At 38.9% G+C, this 21,581-nt stretch overlaps 1 protein-coding gene across 1 annotated transcript in view; it reads left to right on the forward strand.

Moving 5' to 3' along the window:
- The window catches only part of ROR2 (receptor tyrosine kinase like orphan receptor 2), a gene marked incomplete in the record, with an annotated part of 251,495 nt that extends 244,149 nt beyond the window's left edge, over positions 1-7,346 (forward strand). The window contains 3 exon segments of the mRNA XM_034774345.1: positions 749-994; positions 2,865-3,067; positions 4,232-7,346. Of these exon segments, the coding sequence (XP_034630236.1) occupies positions 749-994; positions 2,865-3,067; positions 4,232-5,674 (1,892 nt within the window).
- Between the last annotated feature and the right edge of the window lie 14,235 nt (positions 7,347-21,581).

A 21,581-nucleotide genomic window follows, 5' to 3' on the forward strand; every position in this document is an offset into this window, starting at 1 on the left:
GATCTCAACCCAGAATTCCAATGGGCGGCGGAGACTGCGGGAATTGTGGGATAGCTATCCATAGTGCAACGCTCCGGAAGTCAACGCTAGCCTCGGTACTGTGGACGCGGTCCACCGACTTCATGCACTTAGAGCATTTTATGTGGGGACACACACAATTGGCTGTATACAACCGATTTCTATAAAACCGGCTTCTATAAATTCGACCTAATTTCGTAGTGTAGACATACCCTAACGTGACTATATGTAGATAGCTGGCAAGATTCACAGTTGGCTAAGCTTACCCTGAATTCCCATCCTATTAGTACAGCCTCCTCTTCTAGCAGTCTGCAGAATTGAGCAGCAGAGGCAGTGGAGTAGAGCTGGTTGGGGTCAATTAGGATGAAATGTAACCATCTGAATTGCAATACAGAGGTACTTAGGAGCTGATTAGTCCAAGGGAGCTGAGAAGCAGAATCAGTCAAAGAGGTGTGTTTGTGGGGGAAATCAGCCAGGGAGTTGGAAAAGATATCAGCCAGAGGGAATGGAGAAAACAAAAGCAACTGGGTTCAGGGGAAAGAGAGTAACCAAGCAAGGGAAGAAGTCAGCCAATCAAATCTGGCTCCAGGGGCTAATAGCAAGCATAATTTCCCATGCTTCTTAGGGTCCATGGCACTCCCTCTAATGGGTGAAGTTCTGCATGTGAGAGCAGCAGCAATAAAGTGTTCTCTTCATTTATTTTAATTTTATGTGAAATCCCTTGTTACAGATCACCAGTGTTACAATGGCTCTGGAGCTGATTATAGAGGGACCATTAGTGTCACCAAATCAGGCCATAACTGTCAGCATTGGAATTCCCAGCATCCTCATAACCATGATCTGACAAGCACACAGTTTCCAGAGCTAGGAGGTGGACATGCATATTGCCGAAATCCTGGAAGTCAGATGGATGGTCCCTGGTGTTTTACACAGAATAAAAACGTACGCATGGAACTGTGTGAAGTACCGTCTTGTAGTATGTATTCTCTTTTTTCCCCCTTACTACTGTCCTAAAGGTTTAACAGTTTTAAATATTGCTTATTGTTAGAGTATTACTCATTGAGAAAATTACAATTCTAAGGTTTTCATTGCTTCTAGTGTGGCACCATTGTTTCTTGTTACACGTTTGTAATGTTGTTTTCAGACCCAAGTTTGTTTCCTGGACCCTGTACTGTCTATTTATTGTATTTCTGGAGCAAAAAACAGAGACAGTTAACGATATTACATGCATTTAGTATATCATATTTCCGTATACAGTTTGGTTTCTGATTTGGTTAATATAGTTGAGATTGCTCTGAATATACATTAAGAAATATTTTGGTTTTATATAACACCATTCAGCATTATGCCACTGTTTCTATCTAAGGCATCTTAGTTTGGAGAACATAGATTCTCACTCTGGTTTTGAGGTGGATGGCAATCTATGTACTCAGCCAAGAAACCAACAAAAGTCGGGTTTACCCAACTTTGGCATTGGAAAATAGAGATGATAATTCACATATCCTGTAGAGGGAGATAAAGCATTATACTTGGTTATAGGAAACAAAATCAAAAGCATAGAATCAAAGGCACCAAACAGATCATGATTTTAAAATAAATCATCTAGACTAAATACCAAGTAGTGAAAATGCTCATGAATCAGTATTGCATTAGTATTAGCAAGAAGCCATCCTAGTTAACCCAATGGAGTCCTGCCTATGACACATTAGTACAGTCCCTTTAGTTTCACCGCATTAGCATAAAATTCAGTCTAGAGTCATTACTGTTTGTTTGAGTGCCAAAGGTGAGCTCAGTACTGTGCAGAACAAGGAGAAAGGCGCAATCCCTGCTGCAATAGGTGTGAAGTATAAGCCTCACAAACGTTGCTTCAGTACGGACAGGCAGTACTTAAAAAATTAAAACAGTAAAATGTAAACATTCTGGTTTACCTCACTTTAATACTTTTTCTTGATTTGACTTAAAAAGAAAAAAATGTATATTACATGATGTGTTATCAAGATTTTATTGGTATGAGTTTGGGAGGGAAGTACTCAGAAATGGCATAGTCACAAATTTCATAAGGCATCCCAATGGAGTGCCAATAAAACCTTTTGTATCATACCATGCTGTCCTGTACTCTGTATATGCCACACATCTTACAGAAAAATATTTTAGAAATGCTTTAGAGAGCCTTTATTAAATATATTGACACTATTTTTCATCTTTGTCTGCCTGAGAAATGAGACTGCCTTGATACCAAAATGTTCAATGGTATCTAAATAATTTGGAGGTGAGGAGAAAATTCCACATTTTATGGGCCAACACAGTAGTGTTGGCAGAGTTAAATTAGTGGGCAAAGTGCTGATGAAAGGGTTAAAGTTGGATGATAAGGACTGTTTGTCATATGGCTCTGCAGTTTATCACATTGAGATCACTCGTGTGTGCATGCCTGCATGTATAATGATGAAGACTAATCACTGTACTTCATCCAGTAAGCAAGTTAATACAATTGCACAACAGTCTGTATTCTGCAGTTTTTGTACTGGGAAAGTTCAAAATTAGTGTTTCAGATGTAAAATAAACTATAAATGAAATGGATCCAATGGTTTCATAATGTATCCTTGAACCCAGTAGTTGCCATGTCCACTCAACATTAATTCTCAGAAATATTTGACAGAAAATTAGTTTGTGGCTGATGGAATTTAAAAGCCTGTACTTAGAATGTAACTTCTGTTTTAAAATCATGTGATTTGCTTCTTTTGTTTAAAGATTAGTCTCAATATTCACACTAGTGTTTTTAATTTACTTTGCTTTTGAATACTTTAAAAAACATCACCTGAAAACAATAAATATTTAAATCCCGACAGGTCCACGTGACAACAGCAAAATGGGGATCCTCTACATTCTGGTTCCCAGCATAGCCATTCCTTTGGTTATTGCCTGCCTTTTCTTCTTGGTCTGCATGTGTAGGAACAAACAAAAGGCATCTGCTGCTACACCCCAACGTCGCCAGTTGATGGCATCTCCTAGCCAGGACATGGAAATGCCACTTATTAATCAGCACAAACAGGTATTTTTTGCAGACTTTTTAAAGGCCAAGATTGTGAAAAATGTCATGGTTTTGAATGCCTCACATTTTGGCCAAATTGAGGCATCTGTAAAAGGCCTGATTTTCAGAGTGTTTACAAAGCACCCAACTCATGAAAATCAGGTCCTTTGGGATATCTCTCAAAGTTGAGCACCCAAATCAACAGTCAATACAACTTTCAATACCAAAATATTTCTATGTAATTTGTATTTGTGTGTGTAACTGGTACTCCTAGTCATTCTTTGCTTTGACTTCTTTCTTCGGTGACTAGAAATCTTGATATTTCTGATTCATTCTTAATTTTGCTCTGATAATGGCTTGTAGTTTTGCTTGTTTTAAGCAGTACATGCAACAATTTTCCTTCCAAATTACTCTACTTTGGTTTCCAATATGCTGAAGCCCTCATTGGACTGGGGGAAGAGGATATGGAAGAGTCTATGTACAATATTCTTCTAAGCCTGGGTAACTCAGAAGACAGTACAATCAAAATGACTTTTTAAAATTTTTGATAAATGTCTATAGTTTAACCTCCAGAATATGAATGATTTTCTGGCTAATTAAAAGGTCTCCATGTTAGAATTCTGTTCAGATCTAAAGTAGAATTTTTATCCTAATATTTACTTGATGTTAGTTCAAAAAGACAATACACAATTTGGTACAGTTGGCAACACCTGTTCAGAAAACTGTCAGCTGAAAGAATAATCATTGCCAATTGAACCAAACTGTGTATTAATTTTATGAATCCATTAATGAATGAGGTTTAATGGCAGAGCTGTATGGGGAGTCTACACAGTGTCTGATTGTCCTATTGTTAAACAAGTACTCCCTTGTTTCTAAAGCTGCCAATTTTGCCCAGAATTGATAATCTTTTCAACTTGCAGAAATATGGTTTCTCTTTTGTATCTATCGATTGAAATAATCATGCTCACCTTCCAATACAATTAAATTTGGACTTCTGATAATGGTATCATCCATTTCAGGGCTATGAGTAAAATTAAGATCTAGCTGAATATACAACGATATAAATGGAAAATTGATTTTGACAAAACCATCATCCTGTGGTTGCATGTAATCATTAGTTTTGTCTTTTAATAGAGAATTGTAGTGTTATAAAACACTAGGAATTACCTTGATTTTTTTTTCCAGACTAAACTTAAAGAGATCAATCTGTCTACTGTGAGGTTTATGGAAGAGCTAGGGGAAGAGAGGTTTGGAAAAGTCTACAAGGGGCATCTCTTTGGTACAACGCCTGGTGAACAGACACAAGCTATTGCCATCAAAACACTCAAAGACAAAGCAGAATTGGCTCTTCGGGAAGAATTCAAACATGAAGCAATGATGAGATCACGTTTACAGCACCCAAATATTGTCTGCTTGCTGGGAATAGTGACAAAAGAACAGCCCATCAGCATGATTTTTAGTTATTGTTCCCACAGTGATCTCCATGAGTTTTTAGTTATGAGATCTCCCCATTCTGATGTTGGCAGCACTGATGATGACAAGACAGTAAAATCAGCTCTGGAACCAGCAGATTTTTTTCACATTGTGACTCAGGTAGCTGCGGGAATGGAATACCTCTCAAGTCATCATATCGTTCACAAGGATTTAGCCACCAGAAATATATTGGTATTTGATAAGCTTAATGTGAAAATATCTGATTTAGGCCTTTTCAGGGAAGTTTACTCTGCTGATTACTATAAACTCATGGGAAATTCCCTTCTTCCTATCCGATGGATGTCCCCTGAGGCTATCATGTATGGCAAATTTTCTGTTGATTCAGATATTTGGTCCTATGGAGTTGTGCTGTGGGAAATTTTCAGCTATGGCCTGCAGCCTTACTGTGGTTATTCTAACCAGGATGTCATTGAAATGATAAGGAATCGACAGGTTTTGCCATGTCCAGACGACTGCCCCACATGGATATACACTTTGATGTTGGAATGTTGGAATGAATTCCCCAACAGAAGACCCAGATTTAAAGATATTCACAATAGACTAAGAACATGGGGAAACATTTCTAATTACAACAGCTCAGCACAAACCTCTGGGGCAAGCAACACAACACAAACAAGTTCTCTCAGCACAAGTCCTGTTAGTAATATCAGCAATGCTAGGTACGTTGGACCAAAGCAGAAAACTCAGGCTTTCCCTCAACCACAGTTCATACCAATGAAAGGGCAGATCAGACCAATGGTCCCACCTCCACAGCTCTACATTCCTGTCAATGGTTATCAACCGATGCCAGCGTATGGTGCCTACTTGCCAAATTTTTACCCGGTCCAAATCCCAATGCAAATGGCTCCACAGCAAATGCCTCCACAGATGATTCCAAAACCGGGCTCCCATCACAGTGGGAGTGGTTCTACCAGCACAGGCTATGTAACAACAGCACCCTCCAATGCATCTGTGGCAGACAGGGCTGCTCTGCTCTCAGAGGGTACAGATGATACACATAATGGAGCAGAAGATATAGCCCAGAAACCTGTCCAGGAAGAAGAGGAGGAGGAGGGTTCTGTACCAGAAACAGAATTACTGGGGGATAATGACACTCTTCAGATGGATGAAGCAGAGATTCAATCAGAAGCCTAATGAAATTGGACTCACTACTAAGAGAAAGTTTCACATCACTTCAGTGCAGTTGGAGACTGTAGTCCCTTTGACTTAAGATCAGTCAATTTGATCTGACTTTTTAGCCCCAATTGACCAAACTTAAAAATAAAATCAAATGCAGCAGTAATGATATATCAAGTTTATTGATCATTGCAAAAATCTGATGGTAACAAACATGATGGTATAGAATTGCTGTTTCTAATTTTTTAATTGACTACCGTTCTTGAGGGAGGCTGCTTTACTATAATGTACTGTTGCTGTGCAACATATTGCGGAGTAGCATTGCACATCATGTATATCATGATCTGTGATTGTAATTTTAGTGAATTATGCTTAAGTCAATAACAGAAAAAGGAATCAAACTGCAATAGCACGCAGGATTGCTCTGAGTGTGAAGAAGTGCCCTGGATGTGATGGACAGCTTAGCATATAGTATTTATCTCTTTGATATAATGAACAAGAGATTGTATGTTTATTTTTTAAATCGGAAAAAAAAAGTTAAGAATATTGTTCCATGTTTGTATTACAATAGGCAGAAAATTAGGGAAACGGGACATAACGTGAGAAAAGCGAGAATGTCTTTCTTACATTACTCCCATGACTATGGCAGAAACTTCCAATGAGATCAGTTGATTTCCTCTGTGAATGAGTTCCTTCACTGCTGCATATTTTTAGCAGCAACTAGCCGTAATACATTGTTAACCAAAAGCAGACACATGGAAGGCTGTGCACTAACTTAACAATCCAACTTATGTTGCATGTTGGTTGTCAAGTACAGAAAAGGGCTTAAGATACACGTTTCTACATTTAAAAAGTTTTTTGCAGGGTTCTGAACTCACCTGATTTTAGTGAGGATAGTGCTAGATTGCATGTAAAACCTTGTTAGTTTCCTGCCTTCTTAGTGAAAATGGATTTTTGAATTTTAGAAGACCAAAATAAGCAGTATTGTACAGGATGCTGTTTTTGTGCTTCTTCTTGCAAGATGAATCATGTACAGATCTTTAAATGTAATTTATGTTTTATTACATTTTATATACCTTTTTCATTTAAGTATTTTGATCTTTGAAGAAAAGGCTTTATAATTTAATCGTTTACATTATCCACTTGGGATGCAGTTTTATTGTATTTTTTTGGGTTCATTTTGTAAAATATATAAGCAGGTCCATACATTTCATGACTGTTTCTGTAATATACACACACACACACACACACACACACTGTAGTATTGTAATAGCCAACACACAGTATAGTAATAAATTGTAAATTCAACATGGAATATCCAATAAAGTGATGCAAAACGTTTGATTAAGTAAGTTATCATTACAGTTCCTACAGAAGTTATTTTTGTTACAACACTTTGTGAAATGAAGTACACTGTAGAAGTGGAAATTGCCAAAGTTCCTCATGGTTACAGCTTTTGTATGAACTACTACACTTAATTATGAACTACTATTATACTCAATTTGGATTTACTTACAAGGTGTGCATCATTGTAACCGATAGCCTATGTCACTGGTGTGGCAGCTTTACTGGTTTCTCGCTTTTCACCTGGACTTGGAAATGCACTGGTAGAAAAACAATGAAAAAGCTCTATTGCTTTTTGTTAATGTAAGGCGGCTTTGGATGCTATTAATAAAACATTATAAATATTTTTGAAGTTACTACTTTTGTCTTTTTTTAAATTATTTTGGCTTTGACATGTAACAGCATATTCCACTTGTCATGTGCTCTTTTGCTTACTTTTTTATTTACTGACAAAGAATTAGAGGCAAGGCTGGTCAAGTGATGTCCAAAATTCTCCAATAAGCGAAATGAAATATTAATTATTGATGCACAGTGGAACCACTTCTGAACAATATATCCTAATGTTTACCGCAGTTAATACAGTCCAACATCTTTACAATTTTTGGTTTTATAAATTTTCCTAATCTGCATCCTCACTCCTCATAAATTTAGTGTATCAGTGCAATCAGAAAAAAAATCCAGCTTTTTATTATCAGTTTTCGTTTGCTATTTATATGAAGCCTAAATGATCTCTTGATCCAACTGATGGTGGAAGAGGGTAAATGTAAGGGAATTCTTTAGGCATTTGTTTCCCCATTTATCCCATTTGTGCTCTGATAATTTCCAGGCCTTTGAATATTCTAAACATTGTAAAATCAGGTGAGACATGGAAAAATATAAATACTTCAATTATCTGAATTGCAAAATGCTGCTCTGAACTAAAGGATGCATATAAATTCAGAGTTCCCATTACATAGTGGTGGGATGTTGCTTCAAGTTTTTCCAGCTACTTTAGTTGCTTTTACTACAGAGCAGAAGAAAGAGGGTAGTACAAAATATACCCCTGGGCTTTTGAGAAACCATGATAATCATAAACAAGCTAGGGAAATGTTGTCTAGATGAAGATTCTGTAAATAAGGGATGCTCAACTTGTTGAAAAACTGTACCTAAGGTCAGTCATGGATCCGGTAATATTCAATATTTTCGTTATTGACTTGGGTAATGGAGTGGAGAGCATGCTTATAAAATTTGCAGATGACACCAAGCAGGGAGGGGTTGCATGCACTTTGGAGGACACGATTAAAATTCAAAATGACCTTGACAAATTGGAGCATTAGTCTGAAATCACCATGATAAAATTCAATAAAGACAAGTGCAAAGTACTGCACTTAGGAAGGAAAAATCAAAAGCACAACTACAAAATGGAAGTAACTGGCTAAGTGGTAGTACTGCTGAAAAAGATCTGGGGGCTATAGTGGATCACAAATTGAATACAACAACAATGTGATGCAGTTGCAAAAAGCTAATATCACTCTAGTGTAGTACGAGGAGTGTAGTATGTAAGACATGGGAGGCCATTGTGAGGCCTGGCACTGGTGAGGCCTCAGCTGTAGTACTGTGTCGAATTACAGATGCCAGTCTTTAGGAAAGATGTGGACAAATTGGGGAGAGTGCAGAGGAGAGCAACAAAAATGATAAAAGGTCTAGAAAACCTGAGTTACGAAGAAAGGTTAAAAAAACTGGGCATGTTTAGCCTTGGAAAAAGAAGATGGAAGGAAAACTGACAAGTCTTCAAATATGTTAAGAGCTGTTATAAAGAGGACTGATCAGTTGTTCTTCATGTCCCATCTCCAGTGGACAAGAAGTAATGCGCTGAATCTGGTAGATTTAGGGTAGATATTAGGAAAAGTTTTCTAACTATAAGGGTGGTTAAACTCTGGAATAGGCTTCCAAGGGAGGTTGTGGAATCCCTGTCATTGTCAGTTTTTAAGAACAGATTAGCCGAACACCTGTCAGGGATGGTCTAGGTTTACTTGGTCCTGCCTCAGCATCGGGGGCTGGACTTGATAATCTCTCAAGGTCCTTTCCAGTCCTTCCATGAGTCTATGATACATCTGTAAGAGGTAAGAGTTTCCCAGCCAATGAATTCAGTGCCTCAGTTCATGTGGATTTAAAACAGTCCCTCAAAAGTCACTCTACCATACCACTCCCAGAGCATTGCAGGCTCTGATTCATGTGGGGAAAAACAGCTAATTTGAAAGCAGAGATACAATTTCATAAATAACACAAATTTATAAATACAGATGTATCCTATTTTTCTGAGCTTTGAGCATCACTTAAATCACACTGTTTAATATTTGACACTAATAATGGGCATAAAGCCTGGCCCACAATTCTAAATGGTCACATGTACACCCCTCCCTGAGAACATTTGTACTGAGCTTCCTGGATCTGCAACGGTTGGGCACATTATAGTTCTAATACTCTAAGGAAAATTTGCTTCACTGTAGCAGTCACTCCCATTCTCACTAGTGATCTGATTTTTGAGCTCTGCTTCTCAATACAGAAATGTACAGGCCACAGTCCATCAAACAATGTGTCTGTTCAACATTCTGGGCCTGAAAATAAGCAAAGAGAAGTTGAGATCACTCTGCAAATAATAGAATTCATTGGTGCAGTTTTGGATTCAATATCTGCCAAAGCATTCCTGCCTCTTTCCAGGTTTCAAACTCAATGGGATCTCTTTGCGTCCCTCCTCAAGGCTATCCTCAGACCACTGTCAGCAATTGCCTCAAGTTTTAAGTCACATGGCTGCATGTACATATTTGATCTCTTATGTCAGGCTGCATCTTGGGGCTCTACAGGCATGACTCAAGGCAGTCTATCATCCTCAGTTTCACCATCTAGATAGGCTGCTATGTATCCCAGACAGGATATTGTCCTTGCTGGACTGATGGAAGAGCCAAGACTTGTAGGGAGTTCCTGTTTCTCCCCACATCCCCACCCATGATTCTGATAAGGGATGTCTTAGCCATGGGGTGGGACTGGGAGGGAACATCTGGGCACCCTTCAGGCTCAGGGTTTGTGGACTGTCAACGAGGCTGGACTTCACATAAACATACTCAATTTGCGCACACTAGCTCAGCAGTTCCTGCCCACATTCAGGGCAGGATTGTCCAGCTACTCACTGACAACTCCACAGTGATGTCTTATGTGAACAAGCCAAGGGGGCACCAGGTCTGATTCTAGGCATGAGTGTTAGGTGAGACATTTTGCAAGTCTGAAACCAAAGAGTTTCTGCTAGCAGTAGTAAGCAAACTTCTATTTCCTTTAATGATTTAGGTGCACTTTGGGAACAGCTACACCACTTCACAATAAGCTCCAGGGGGGATTCTGGCACAAGGTGGCAGAATTTCTTCTAGATCATCCCTCATGCAGTCATGGGGTACAGCATATTGCCTTTATGTGGGCTAGTGCTGAGTGGGAGGGAGTGGACTATGGCCCCAACCAACTTTGGGGTACACTGAGGAAGCAATTCCTGTGAAACTCGTAGTGCAGGCACTTCAATTCTGAGGGCCGTTTCATGTGAGACACAAGGAGATTCATAGATTCCAAGGCCAGAAGTGACCATTGTGATCATCTCGTCTGATCTCCTGTATAACACAGGTCAGAGAGCTACCCCCAAAATAATTCCTAGAGTGGATCTTTTAGAAAAACATCCGATCTTTGAGATAATGAAGGCCAATTATTATTTTTATGATATTTCTATTACAGTAGCACCAAGATGCTCTAATAAGGGCCCCATTGTGCTAGGTGCTGCAAAAGCATAAAAAGAAATGGTCTCTGCCCTGAAGAGTTTACAATCTAACTCCCTGTGAAAGGCCTTTCTTGTGCATATCTGTATAAGCATCTGTCTTAGGCCTAAGTAATTGCGACTGTCATTCACCTAATATGTGCTGCAACTGGTATAGACTATTTTAGTCTTTGTTTTATTTTTGAGTAAATCCTTGTAGATGATTCTATGTATATTAGTACCTCCCTCATGCTTCCCCCCTGCAACCCTCCCCCCAGTCATTTCTTCAATACACAAGCAACTTAACTTTAACTTTTTGTCCTAACACAAGATACGCATGTGAGGTAGAACAGGGTATATGCAAAACATTAACTAGAGAAGAACTAAGTCACTTTTTCTTTAAATGGAACACATTGAAAACATAACTTTAAATCTTAGCAGAGCAGTGGCACATTGCACAAGCAGAGGGAAGTAATATAACTGAGGTTATGGCAGGAACTGGAACTTATATGGAGTTCACAGGTTATAAATCTCCAGGAGAGTCAGAATTTAAAATAATACAATATTAAAGGAACTCGTGGTCAGATATAGTTACTTCTCATTTCCATTGATCTGAAAGAGGAACTTTACTTTATCTCAAATACAGCGGACCTGATGGTTTAACTGTCCTTTTTAAGACCTGAGACTAAAATGGGAAATAATACATCTGCTCACTGGGTTTTTTGTTAACTCTAAATACAGAATAATTAGGAAAGACTTAAGGATTGAATTTACCCCCTTTTAATGAAATCATATGTTTGTCTCTGTGCACTGAAAAAGCATTAATCACCAGAGGGCTTGATGATATAAATGTGCTTTGGTTGCTGTGTTTCTGTGGCTGAAAGATATATTTGCTCAGTTAGACATTCTGCCTCATAGTCTAATTTCAAATTAAATTTGAAAACAATTACTTCTAAAATAGTCCAGGGAAGTAGTTTTGAAGTACTTTATGAGACTGGAACTATTGATTGTCCAGAACCAAAATTAATTTTCAAGCAATAACAGCTGCCAAAATCTCTCCTGGCTGTTTATTGGGAGGTTATTGGAATGAAACTGGGTTTGTAAAATTATAGGAATTTTTAACCCTGTTACTTACCACTTTGTGTGAACTGGACATGAACTATTGTTAACAAATTAAATGAATTCCTTTCAGAATCACAAACTGTTTTACTAATTTATGGAGCATATCTAAGAAACTTGATTGCAGGCTAGGGCAGCAGCTAAGCTGAGGTAGTCTCCAGGGCCTTAAAAATGGTAAGACTTTCAGTGTCATACATGAATTTAATTTAGATTTAATATGATTTACATTAAATAGGGTCTGGTTATTCCCAAACATATTTTGAGGTTTTACAATTATGGTAAAGATAAATATCTTACAAAACTGTTAATACTATGAAAGACATAGTTATGAATCTGATATTTACCATTCCATTACTGTCATATCAAATTTTAATTAAATATGTATTTGAGATGCCAACTGAAAAGGTTAGAGAAAAGGCTTGTAAAATAGATTTGGCTACAGGCTTCGCACATTGTGTCTGTTCCCACAATGTGTCTCATTTCCCCAGCCAGGGTATGCCTCTCCTTCATGTATCTCTGCTCGCCTTGCTTAAGTCCCACCACAGCTGAATGATTATTTCTCTATAAAGTAATGGTGGAATAATTTAGACTTCTCACAATTAACTGTGTAATATTTGGGACTACAAGTTCATTTCTTCTTGTGGAGTAGGTAACTTGCATTCTACCTTTCCTCCATTTCCCCATCCTATAACCTATTCCGACCTTTACTCCCTGACACATTTCTCAAAGGAGAGGAACAGCATTCGTTAATGTATTTTCTACAACTTGGAATAGTGTTCACTAGAGACAACCTATAAGACTCTTTCTATTTCAAATATATACTTACAGATATAAAAGATCTCTGAATACTGAAAAACACGCACCAACAATAACAAAAGCACAAAATAAATGTCTTTCATTTTGTGGTTTATTGATGGATCCCACCCACATCCAAACAACCTTAGGGTGTCTAGCTGAAACCCAGATCCTTATTTTGCAGTTTGAGCTCATCTCTAATCTTGTTATGGCCTCTACACGTAAACCTTGTAAAACATGAATGCTGCCTTTTCTTCTCTTGGCAACGTTTTTGTTTTATAACTCCAGGATCAAATGTGTAATGTGAACCATGAATTGTCACATGTTGAATCCAACAATATGCTGGAATCTGTAACAATGCTAATGTGAATAGCAATGTATTTGTGGATGCATTTTTGTAGAAGCATCACAGGCCTCTCAGGCACATTCTTTCCTGGGTGATGGCATGACAGATGGGTCATGTGTCCTAATGAAAACAACACCTCCATTTCCTGCACCGATAGCTCCATTTCAGCCAGAGAGGCTGCTCTGTACAAGAGATGTAGTGGGGTCCCCTGCACCTTCTCTCATAGTTCCATGTGCATAGTTCTCCTCCTAAATGATGATTTGGTCTGGGGAAATGCTCTCAGTTGCATGCATAAGTGAGTGTTCAAACTGTCGATTTAACTGTCTGCATGGACAAAATTATGCACAAAATGGAGATTATCCTTTTAACTTCTTATTCCCTCCGGTAGTCCTGGGGACATCTAGACTTTTCCTAATATGCACATAATTCCCATCAAAAATTAAAATACATTATACAAGGGACTGGATTGGGACGTGGGTATAGCCACAGTTGTCTTGTGTGATTCTGGGTAGTCACTTACATTTGTTCTCATTTCCCCATCTATAAAATGGAGGTAATATTTCCCTAACTTACATGGGTATCATGGGGGTAAATTCATTAATCATTTTTATATATCGCACCTACTAACCCCAGTTATAGACCCCATCATGCTAGGCACTGTATAAGCACATAACAAAGCCAATCCCTGCCTCTAGATGCTTATAGTTTAACTTGGCTGTGAGGTAACTTTTAGTTACTACTATGATGTGCAAGCACCCAGATACATAGACACCATTAATGGACAAAGGGCACTTTACTTCTGAAAAATGGTCGGAAGTAAAAAGATGCATCTTATAAAGACAAATGTTCTTATGGGCATGAACCAAAGCCCTTTGAAGTCAATGAAAAGATTCCTATAGACTTCAATGGACTTTGGATCAAGGCCATAATGAACAACCATTTTTGTTCTGTTAGATAAGTTCTCACTATGTTGTAATCATTGTACTATTAAAATATGGTGTAGAATTCTGGTTTCTTAAAATAGTTTCCAGCATATATGCCATTAACATAAACCAAATATTACATTTCCTTTCTCCAGAAAGCACTTCCAAATGTTTATTTTATGTGGTAATGTGCCATACTAACACCTTAATTTGTTCTGTGGATACCATATATATTCATAGAACATACTGTATTTTCTTTAATGGCTTTCATTAACTTGATTATGCCCATGAGCATGATTTTTGCCAAAATAACCTAGCAGGAAAACCTAATCTCTTGGTTTGTGCGTGGAAACTAGCATGCATATATTAACAAGGGTCTACTTTTAATAAACAGCAGTTAATACATTTATTTTGAAAATACAGTTATAAATTTAATCGTGAGTGAAACATTATATTCTTACAAAGATTTATAACTTCCTGGTTCTGGAAATTGTTGAATATATATAGTCTAAAACTGATCACATATTTGATGAGATTGGCTATGTTTTTGTTAAAGGCATTTGTGGTTACACCAAAGTGCCCTGAAAAAGGTCTCACTACTCCTTTCGGATGACGTACCAGTGTTTGATCCTGAGCCAAAAGGACAGAGCGACAATAACAGGTGGGAGCAAAACTTTGTTTTTTCAGTGGGGTATTTTGAAAGCAACCAACCACAGAGTTAGTGTTATTTGATCAAGTGTCACAGATACTTACACAAAACAAGGAGCCTGAGGCACTCAGTGCTCGTATACAGATTCCAGAGTTGCTAAAGGGTTGGGATAAACAAGAGGCAATGACTTACAAATGGTCCAAAGGATCATACTGGTATCCTACACTGGAACTGGCTGTCTCAGTCCTCTAGTGAAGTCAGTCAGGGTTAGGTCCACAGAAGGGACTTAAACTCGGTATTGCAAGAACTATCTTTAGGTGCCCAGCCACCCATTGGAATCATTGGCCCTGACTTAGGCATCCAGGCTCCTTACACAATGCACAGGGAGAGCTAGGAATGGGATTTATGAAAGCCAGCACTCTGAGCAAGGAGCCACCTAAACTAGCCAGTAGGAAATGTTGAGGAGAGCGAGGTGGCTTAAGCCCTGTCTTTTAAAGGAAGTTAGGCACCGAATTCTAGGCTTGAAGGTGGTGGTTTCCTCTACTTAGGATTCACAGCCACTGTGACTCTCCTGGAGTTACCTGGACTAAGCCAGGCCAGCCCTTTCTCACCAAAAAACAAGAAGGTGGTGGTGCCCCCCTTTGCCCCATAACCTAATGGTTAGAGCACTCACCTGCCTGACTCAGAGCAGGGACTTGAACACAGGTCTCCGATCTTCCAGATGGGAGCCTGGACCACTTTGCTATGGGGCTCTGAGGAACTGCTGTCTCTCCTCTTGAAGCTGTTTCACTTATTTTACAAAAATATTTAAATAGTCATTGGGCCAGTGTGAGAGAATGTTCTGAGGGTCACTTGGGTGGGCCAATGAAGTCTGCTCACAACAGCAGATACGCAGTACAAATGAAAATCTGTCCAGTAGTAGAGATTAAAATCCTAATAATGAACTGCATAGGGAAGGGCAGAAGGGGGACTTGGAAGCAGTCCTGGCAAGGTGAATGTAATAGGGTGTGTTGAGGCAGGAGCTGACTCAGCACCCTGTCACTTAAATTCCCACCAATATAGTTTAACTGGGACTAACTAGAAGTTCAATTAAAAAGTGGCACTACAGCTGAGGGGGTAACTAGAGGGGGGAGTCCTGGAAGGAGGGAGAAGTGGGAGCCTGAAGGAAGGCAGAGGTAGACAGCCTGAAGCATGTGGGGGAGCTCACTGGCATTTGTAAATATATGCAAATAGCACTACAGGCAGAGGCCTATTGAAAGAATATACTAAAACATGGTGGTGATGAAGGAGACTGAAGTGTAGGGTGACCACACAGCAAGTGTGAAAAATCGAGATGGGAATGGAGAGTAATAGGCGCCTATGTAAGACAAAGCCCCAAATATCGGGACTGTCCCTATAAAATCGGGACATCTGGTCACCCTACCAAAGTGGTCTGGTCTGTACTTAAGGACTCAGAGAGGGCCCCGTGGCTGTGACATTATCTAACCCTGATCTAAGGTTGCTTGGTTAATGCTGGTTATTTGGCAATCAATTAACTCGTTAATGGACACCAAACTCTAGTCTACGCATCCCTTAGGGCAGAGAGAACCCACCGACACACGTGCACCCATCCTCCTGCAGCTCCCCCACAACCACCAAGGGGCCAACCCCTGGGGCAGGTTCCACACATGAGCACACCCCAAATCCTACTTGTACAGGATGGAGCCATTGCAACCTTCTGGCTTGACTGGCTGAAAAGAGTCTCCATACGGTCCCTTCTGCTTGGCCCTTCTAGCCACTATTGCACCAGACTCTCCTTGCAGCTGCCAGGTTTGCCATCACCATGCTATAAGGCATAGTGCCGGGGCATAGTACTAAAGACCGGGATCTAAGGCACAGTCTTAAAGTTGTGGCCAATTAAGACTATCTCAGGCATTGCCTACACTGGCGGTGGCATGCAGAATATAGGTAGCTCACACCACAGTGAAAGGTTTCAGAGTAGCAGCCGTGTGAAAGTCAGTCTGCGTCCACACTGCAGTGTGTAGCTACATGCAGCAATGAAAGGCTCTGGCAGCAGGGACATGACATTGCTACAAATGGCAGTGTAGCTATGGGAGGCACTGCTTGGGTGTATAGAGAGATCTGTAGGATACATACCTTAGGGTTCTGGCATATCTGTACTCTACTAGCCTAAGCAGTGTCACGCTGTCTACACTATTTATAGCCATGCTGGCGGTCATGCTGTGTATGTTCTCTACATGCCACCTTAAGCCCTAGGGTAGAATACGCAGGATACTTCAGTGCTCATCCTGATGGGATTTTTGTTTCTATAACTGTCCATTTGCATTGTCGCTGATTTTTTTTTTCTCCATGAGCTTAATCTTTGGGGCAGGAGTTGTCTGTTGTTCAGCTGTACAGCTCTGAGCACAGGAAGGCCCCAATCCTAATTGTGGCTTCTGAGGACTACTGTGATACAAATAATAATAATAAGCATTAAGCAAACAAGAGTTGCATAGTGTTGGGTTCAGAGTTTGTTTTAAACTTCCAACTAATATTAGTGAAAAGGAGAAGTTAAATACTTGCAGTTCAGAATAAGCACCTAGAATTAGATATTTATCTCAACCTTGTCAGAGCTTCCTGTGTCAGCAAAAGTGGAGTGGAAAACAGACTTTCGAACAAGATTTCCAGTACTACTTACTTCTACTTAGGGTAGAAATACAGCATCCTGTCCTGTGCTATTTCAGCACTTCCAGTTTTGTCTGGACCCCCAAAAATGTGGAGATGCATGAAAATATAATTAAGGAGAAACTGTTTCGAATATCAGAAAAAATTGCATTCAGCTCTAGTTCATGTTTTAGATTAAGCTCCTTTTTAAAGAGAAATTTTGCCCATCCTTCATAGAGATTTAATACTTAGGTTTTATTGTGATACCAAATAGATGCATTAAGTGTTAACAGTGTATATATCACATTTTTACATATTTGCTTTGCATTAATTAGGCATTCTTCAAGTCTTTGTAATCAGTGTTTTCCTACATTCTTGTATTTTATTTTTTGTTTCCTGTATTTCTCCTTGAATCATTTTCCTGTGAATGTAGGGCTGCACACATTAAATTACTTTTCAGGCTTGGCATTGACAGAAAGTAAAACTATTTTTTTATGAAAAATTGTATTGCAATATTAAAGTAATTATGGTCTGATGTTGTCATATGATAATTTTTAGTGATCATTCCTCTGAGGAAATGATGGGCCTGATTCTTCAAGTTCTTCTCTCTCAGAATTCCCACTGAAGCTAGTAGCAGTTCTTCTTGCAGAATGCTTTCAGGTTTGGGTTCTAACTGGATTCCACACAGTAACAGAATTTTATTTATTAGGTTCAGGTCCTTCAAACATGTATGTGCTTAACTTTACACATGGGAGTTGTCCCACTGATGGGACTGGGCCATTATTTCTCTGTGTATAAAAATCTTAGTTTAAGCCATTTATCTAGTGCAATCGGAGGTAGTTTTGTGTAGGTAAAACTGGAGAAAAGGCAGCAATGGTGAGATTGCTTTTTAAAACATTTGCAGAAGTCTGGGGGAAGGTCATTTAAAGTCAATAGAATTTAAAATGGAAAAAAAAAATCTAAGGCTCTTAGGAATAAACTTAAAGTACTAGATCTTGAAACCAGTCCAAGAAAAGTGAGTGATAACGTATCACTGCTTCAAAGGGTGGGATGCGGTAAGCCAATGAAAAGGAATTTCATATATCTTTGGAATTAGTGTGAGTATCAACCTTGCATTCTGTAGGAGCAGGGTATACAAGTTATAAAGGGAGAGCTTGGTCTCTGGTTTCTGTGTGCTGTATCCTGCAACCCTTTGCAGAATAGTGGCCATCCTTTAGAATTAGCTCCATATGGCTGAATCCCTGCTGATTTCAGTGGGGCTTAATGTGGGCATAGGCATCTGCCCCTACAGAGCTCATTGCAGGATCAGCCCTTATGAAGTTACCCCACACTATATTACACTATTTGCCTATTGTAGACATAATTTAAGTTTTCCTCTACTCACAACTGTCTTTCCCTTAGACTAGAACTAGGGTGACCAGATGTCCTGATTTTATAGGGACAGTCCCGTTTTTTGGGGCTTTTTCTTATATAAGTACCTATTACCTCCCCACCCCCCATCCCAATTTTTCATACTTGCTATCTGGTCATCCTAACTAGAACATAAGAATGGCCATAGTGGGTCAGACTAATGATCCATCTAGCCCAGTATCCTGTCTTCCAATAGTGGCCAATGCCAGGTGCTTCAAGGGAATGAACAGAACAGGCAATCATCAAGTGATCCATACCCTGTTGTCCACTCCCAGCTTCTGGCAAACAGAGGCTAGGGACACTCAGAGCATGGTGTTGCATCCCTGCTTATCCTGACTAATAGCCATTGATGGGCCTATCCTCCATGAATGTATCTAGTTCTTTTTGAACCCTGTTATAGTTTTGGCCTTCACAACATCCCCTGGCAAAGATTTCCACAGATTGACTCTGTGTTATTTGAAGTACTTCCTTTTGTTAGTTTTAATTTTTTTTTTTTTTTTTTGCCTATTAATTTCATTGGGTGACCCCTAGTTCTTGTATTATGAGAAGAAGTAAGTAACTTTTCCTTATTCACTTTCTCCACACCACTCATGATTTTATAGACCTCTATCATATTCCTCCTTAATCATCTCTTTTCCAAGCTGAAGAGTCCCAATCTTTTTATCTCTCCTCAATATAAGCTGTTCCATACCCCTAATCATTTTTGTTGCTCTTCTCTGCTTTTCCAACTCCAATATATCTTTTTTGAGATGGTGCGACCAAATCTGAACACAGTATTCAAGATGTGGGCATACCATGGATTTACACAGAGTCAATATGATATTTTCTGTCTTATCTACGTCTTTCCTAATGGTTCCTAACATTCCATTAGCTTTTTTGACTGCTGCTGCACTAGAACAAAGTGCAGACAAGCATACTTAACTAACTTCAGTTTACTGTAATTTATGTTCCAATAAACCATCTAATCTTCCTCCAGCTGAAAATCAAATCGCCATAACTGGTTCACTGTCAGTTTCTGAATTTGGTGAGCTCTCATTGCTCATTTTCAATAATCATAATTAATAGAAAAAACTTTAATAAAAATGAGTCTCAGATCTTTAAATATGATCATAAGCTTTTAAGTAAGTCTTAAGACATTTTGCATTTGGTGCCCTCACATACAAGTGCTGTTTGGATCAGGAAGCCAGTGACTTTCAATTGACATTAAACAGGAAATAATTTGATAACAATTGGTATTATATGAGCACATAAGGGCTATACTAAAGCTAAAAGGTTTGATGTATGGAGAAATGTTTCCAGTGAGTGTACAGTGTATTTTTTATTTTGCATGAGTGTGGAGGAAAGAGATACCTTTTAGGAGTTTGACACTGACTCTTTGCTATTCAGTCTCTGTGTAAGACCTGAGCTAGTAAAGCATCTATGTGCTTGACATTAAGTACAAAAATAATCCCATTAAGTTCTGTGGGACTTCTCATGTGCTTAATTTTAAGCACGTATTTAAATGTTTTGCTGAATCAAGGCCTAAATAATTGAATGGGTTGTCATGTGACACAAGGATGTCATCAGATTCATGTTTGTGATTTATTTTCTTTCTTAACCTATTACCCACATTGAACCCATCTTCTTTACTGCTTATTATTACTGTCAGTGGCAGAAAATATGGGTCTTTAAAGCTAATGGCCAAACTCCAGTGGCTTCCATCAGACTCTATATTGGCATTAGTCATATAAGCAGACTAGATACAAAAATGTTTAATCAGAACTTTCGATATTACCAACATTTCACCTTTGTTTTGGGATCTCTCCAGTGGAACGTAAACCAGATTTTTACTTTCCGAAGTGGAACTTGAATACGTGTGTTTGGAAAATTGCATTTTCCCTATCAAATCAAATCAATGTGTGTCTATTTAAATGGACCTTCCTGGAACGTGAGGTTGTAGGTAAAAATAATTGTCACTTCACAGAAAATGCTTTTCCACAGAAATATAGATGAGATATTTTGAGAAAAGCCACAAATCTGCACCCACAGAACTGAGAACTACAAAGGTCTGTCAGAACATGTTCAGTTATATTAGATGGTCACTGTTAGGAAATCATGCACCCCAGAGAGTATATCCAGACTTTGTGTAGAATATGGCATATGCGAAATTTTACATTGTTCTTACAATACTGACTCTTTTCTCAGTGATATTAAACCTGGAGAAAGACATGCAAGTATCAACTGATAAGTTCTGCAAACTTGGTTAAACCTAGAGGCACAAAGTGGAGTGTGTTTTTTAAAGTCATGACTATTGAATGAGTTGGATGCTTTTGGAATAACCCAGAGTGGCGTGACATGCAGGCAGTTTTAGTCCTATGATAGTATTATGAATGTTTGTTCATGCTTTCTCGAAGCTTTTTATTGATTTGGTTAAAGTATTGTATGAATGCAGCATTTCAGTAGCAAAATATGATCAAGATGTGTTCCCCATGATACTGCTATAGCCATTAATTTATTTGAATGCTTTGTTATGCAGAAAAATATCTTGGCATTGACAATCTTATGGGAAACTGGATAATTGTGCGGGTAGTTAGCTGTCTAGTAAGTCTCCCTTAAAACAGAACTCTTTGCTTGGGTAATACATTGTCCTGGCAGTCACTTCATTACTGATATATCGGTCTCCTGAGTTTTCGCCTTTGCATCCTTTCTCATATGTTAGTGTAGTACTGCTTCTACTGCAGATGGCACCTTAGGATCATAGGTTTTTCTGCCTTTGTGTTATTCCTCCCTGGGTTTATCTCACAATTATTCCATGTTTCCTTCTGAATTCTGTTACTTTTTTGTGCATTTGACATTTGCAGATTTTTTTGTACACCATGCAGGTGTATTATGTAAGGTGTGGCTTCTCCACCATTACCTGCACGCGCGCACACACACACACACAC

The sequence above is a fragment of the Trachemys scripta genome, chromosome 6 (genome assembly GCF_013100865.1).
Source record: "Trachemys scripta elegans isolate TJP31775 chromosome 6, CAS_Tse_1.0, whole genome shotgun sequence".
NCBI classification, from domain to species: Eukaryota; Metazoa; Chordata; order Testudines; family Emydidae; genus Trachemys; species Trachemys scripta.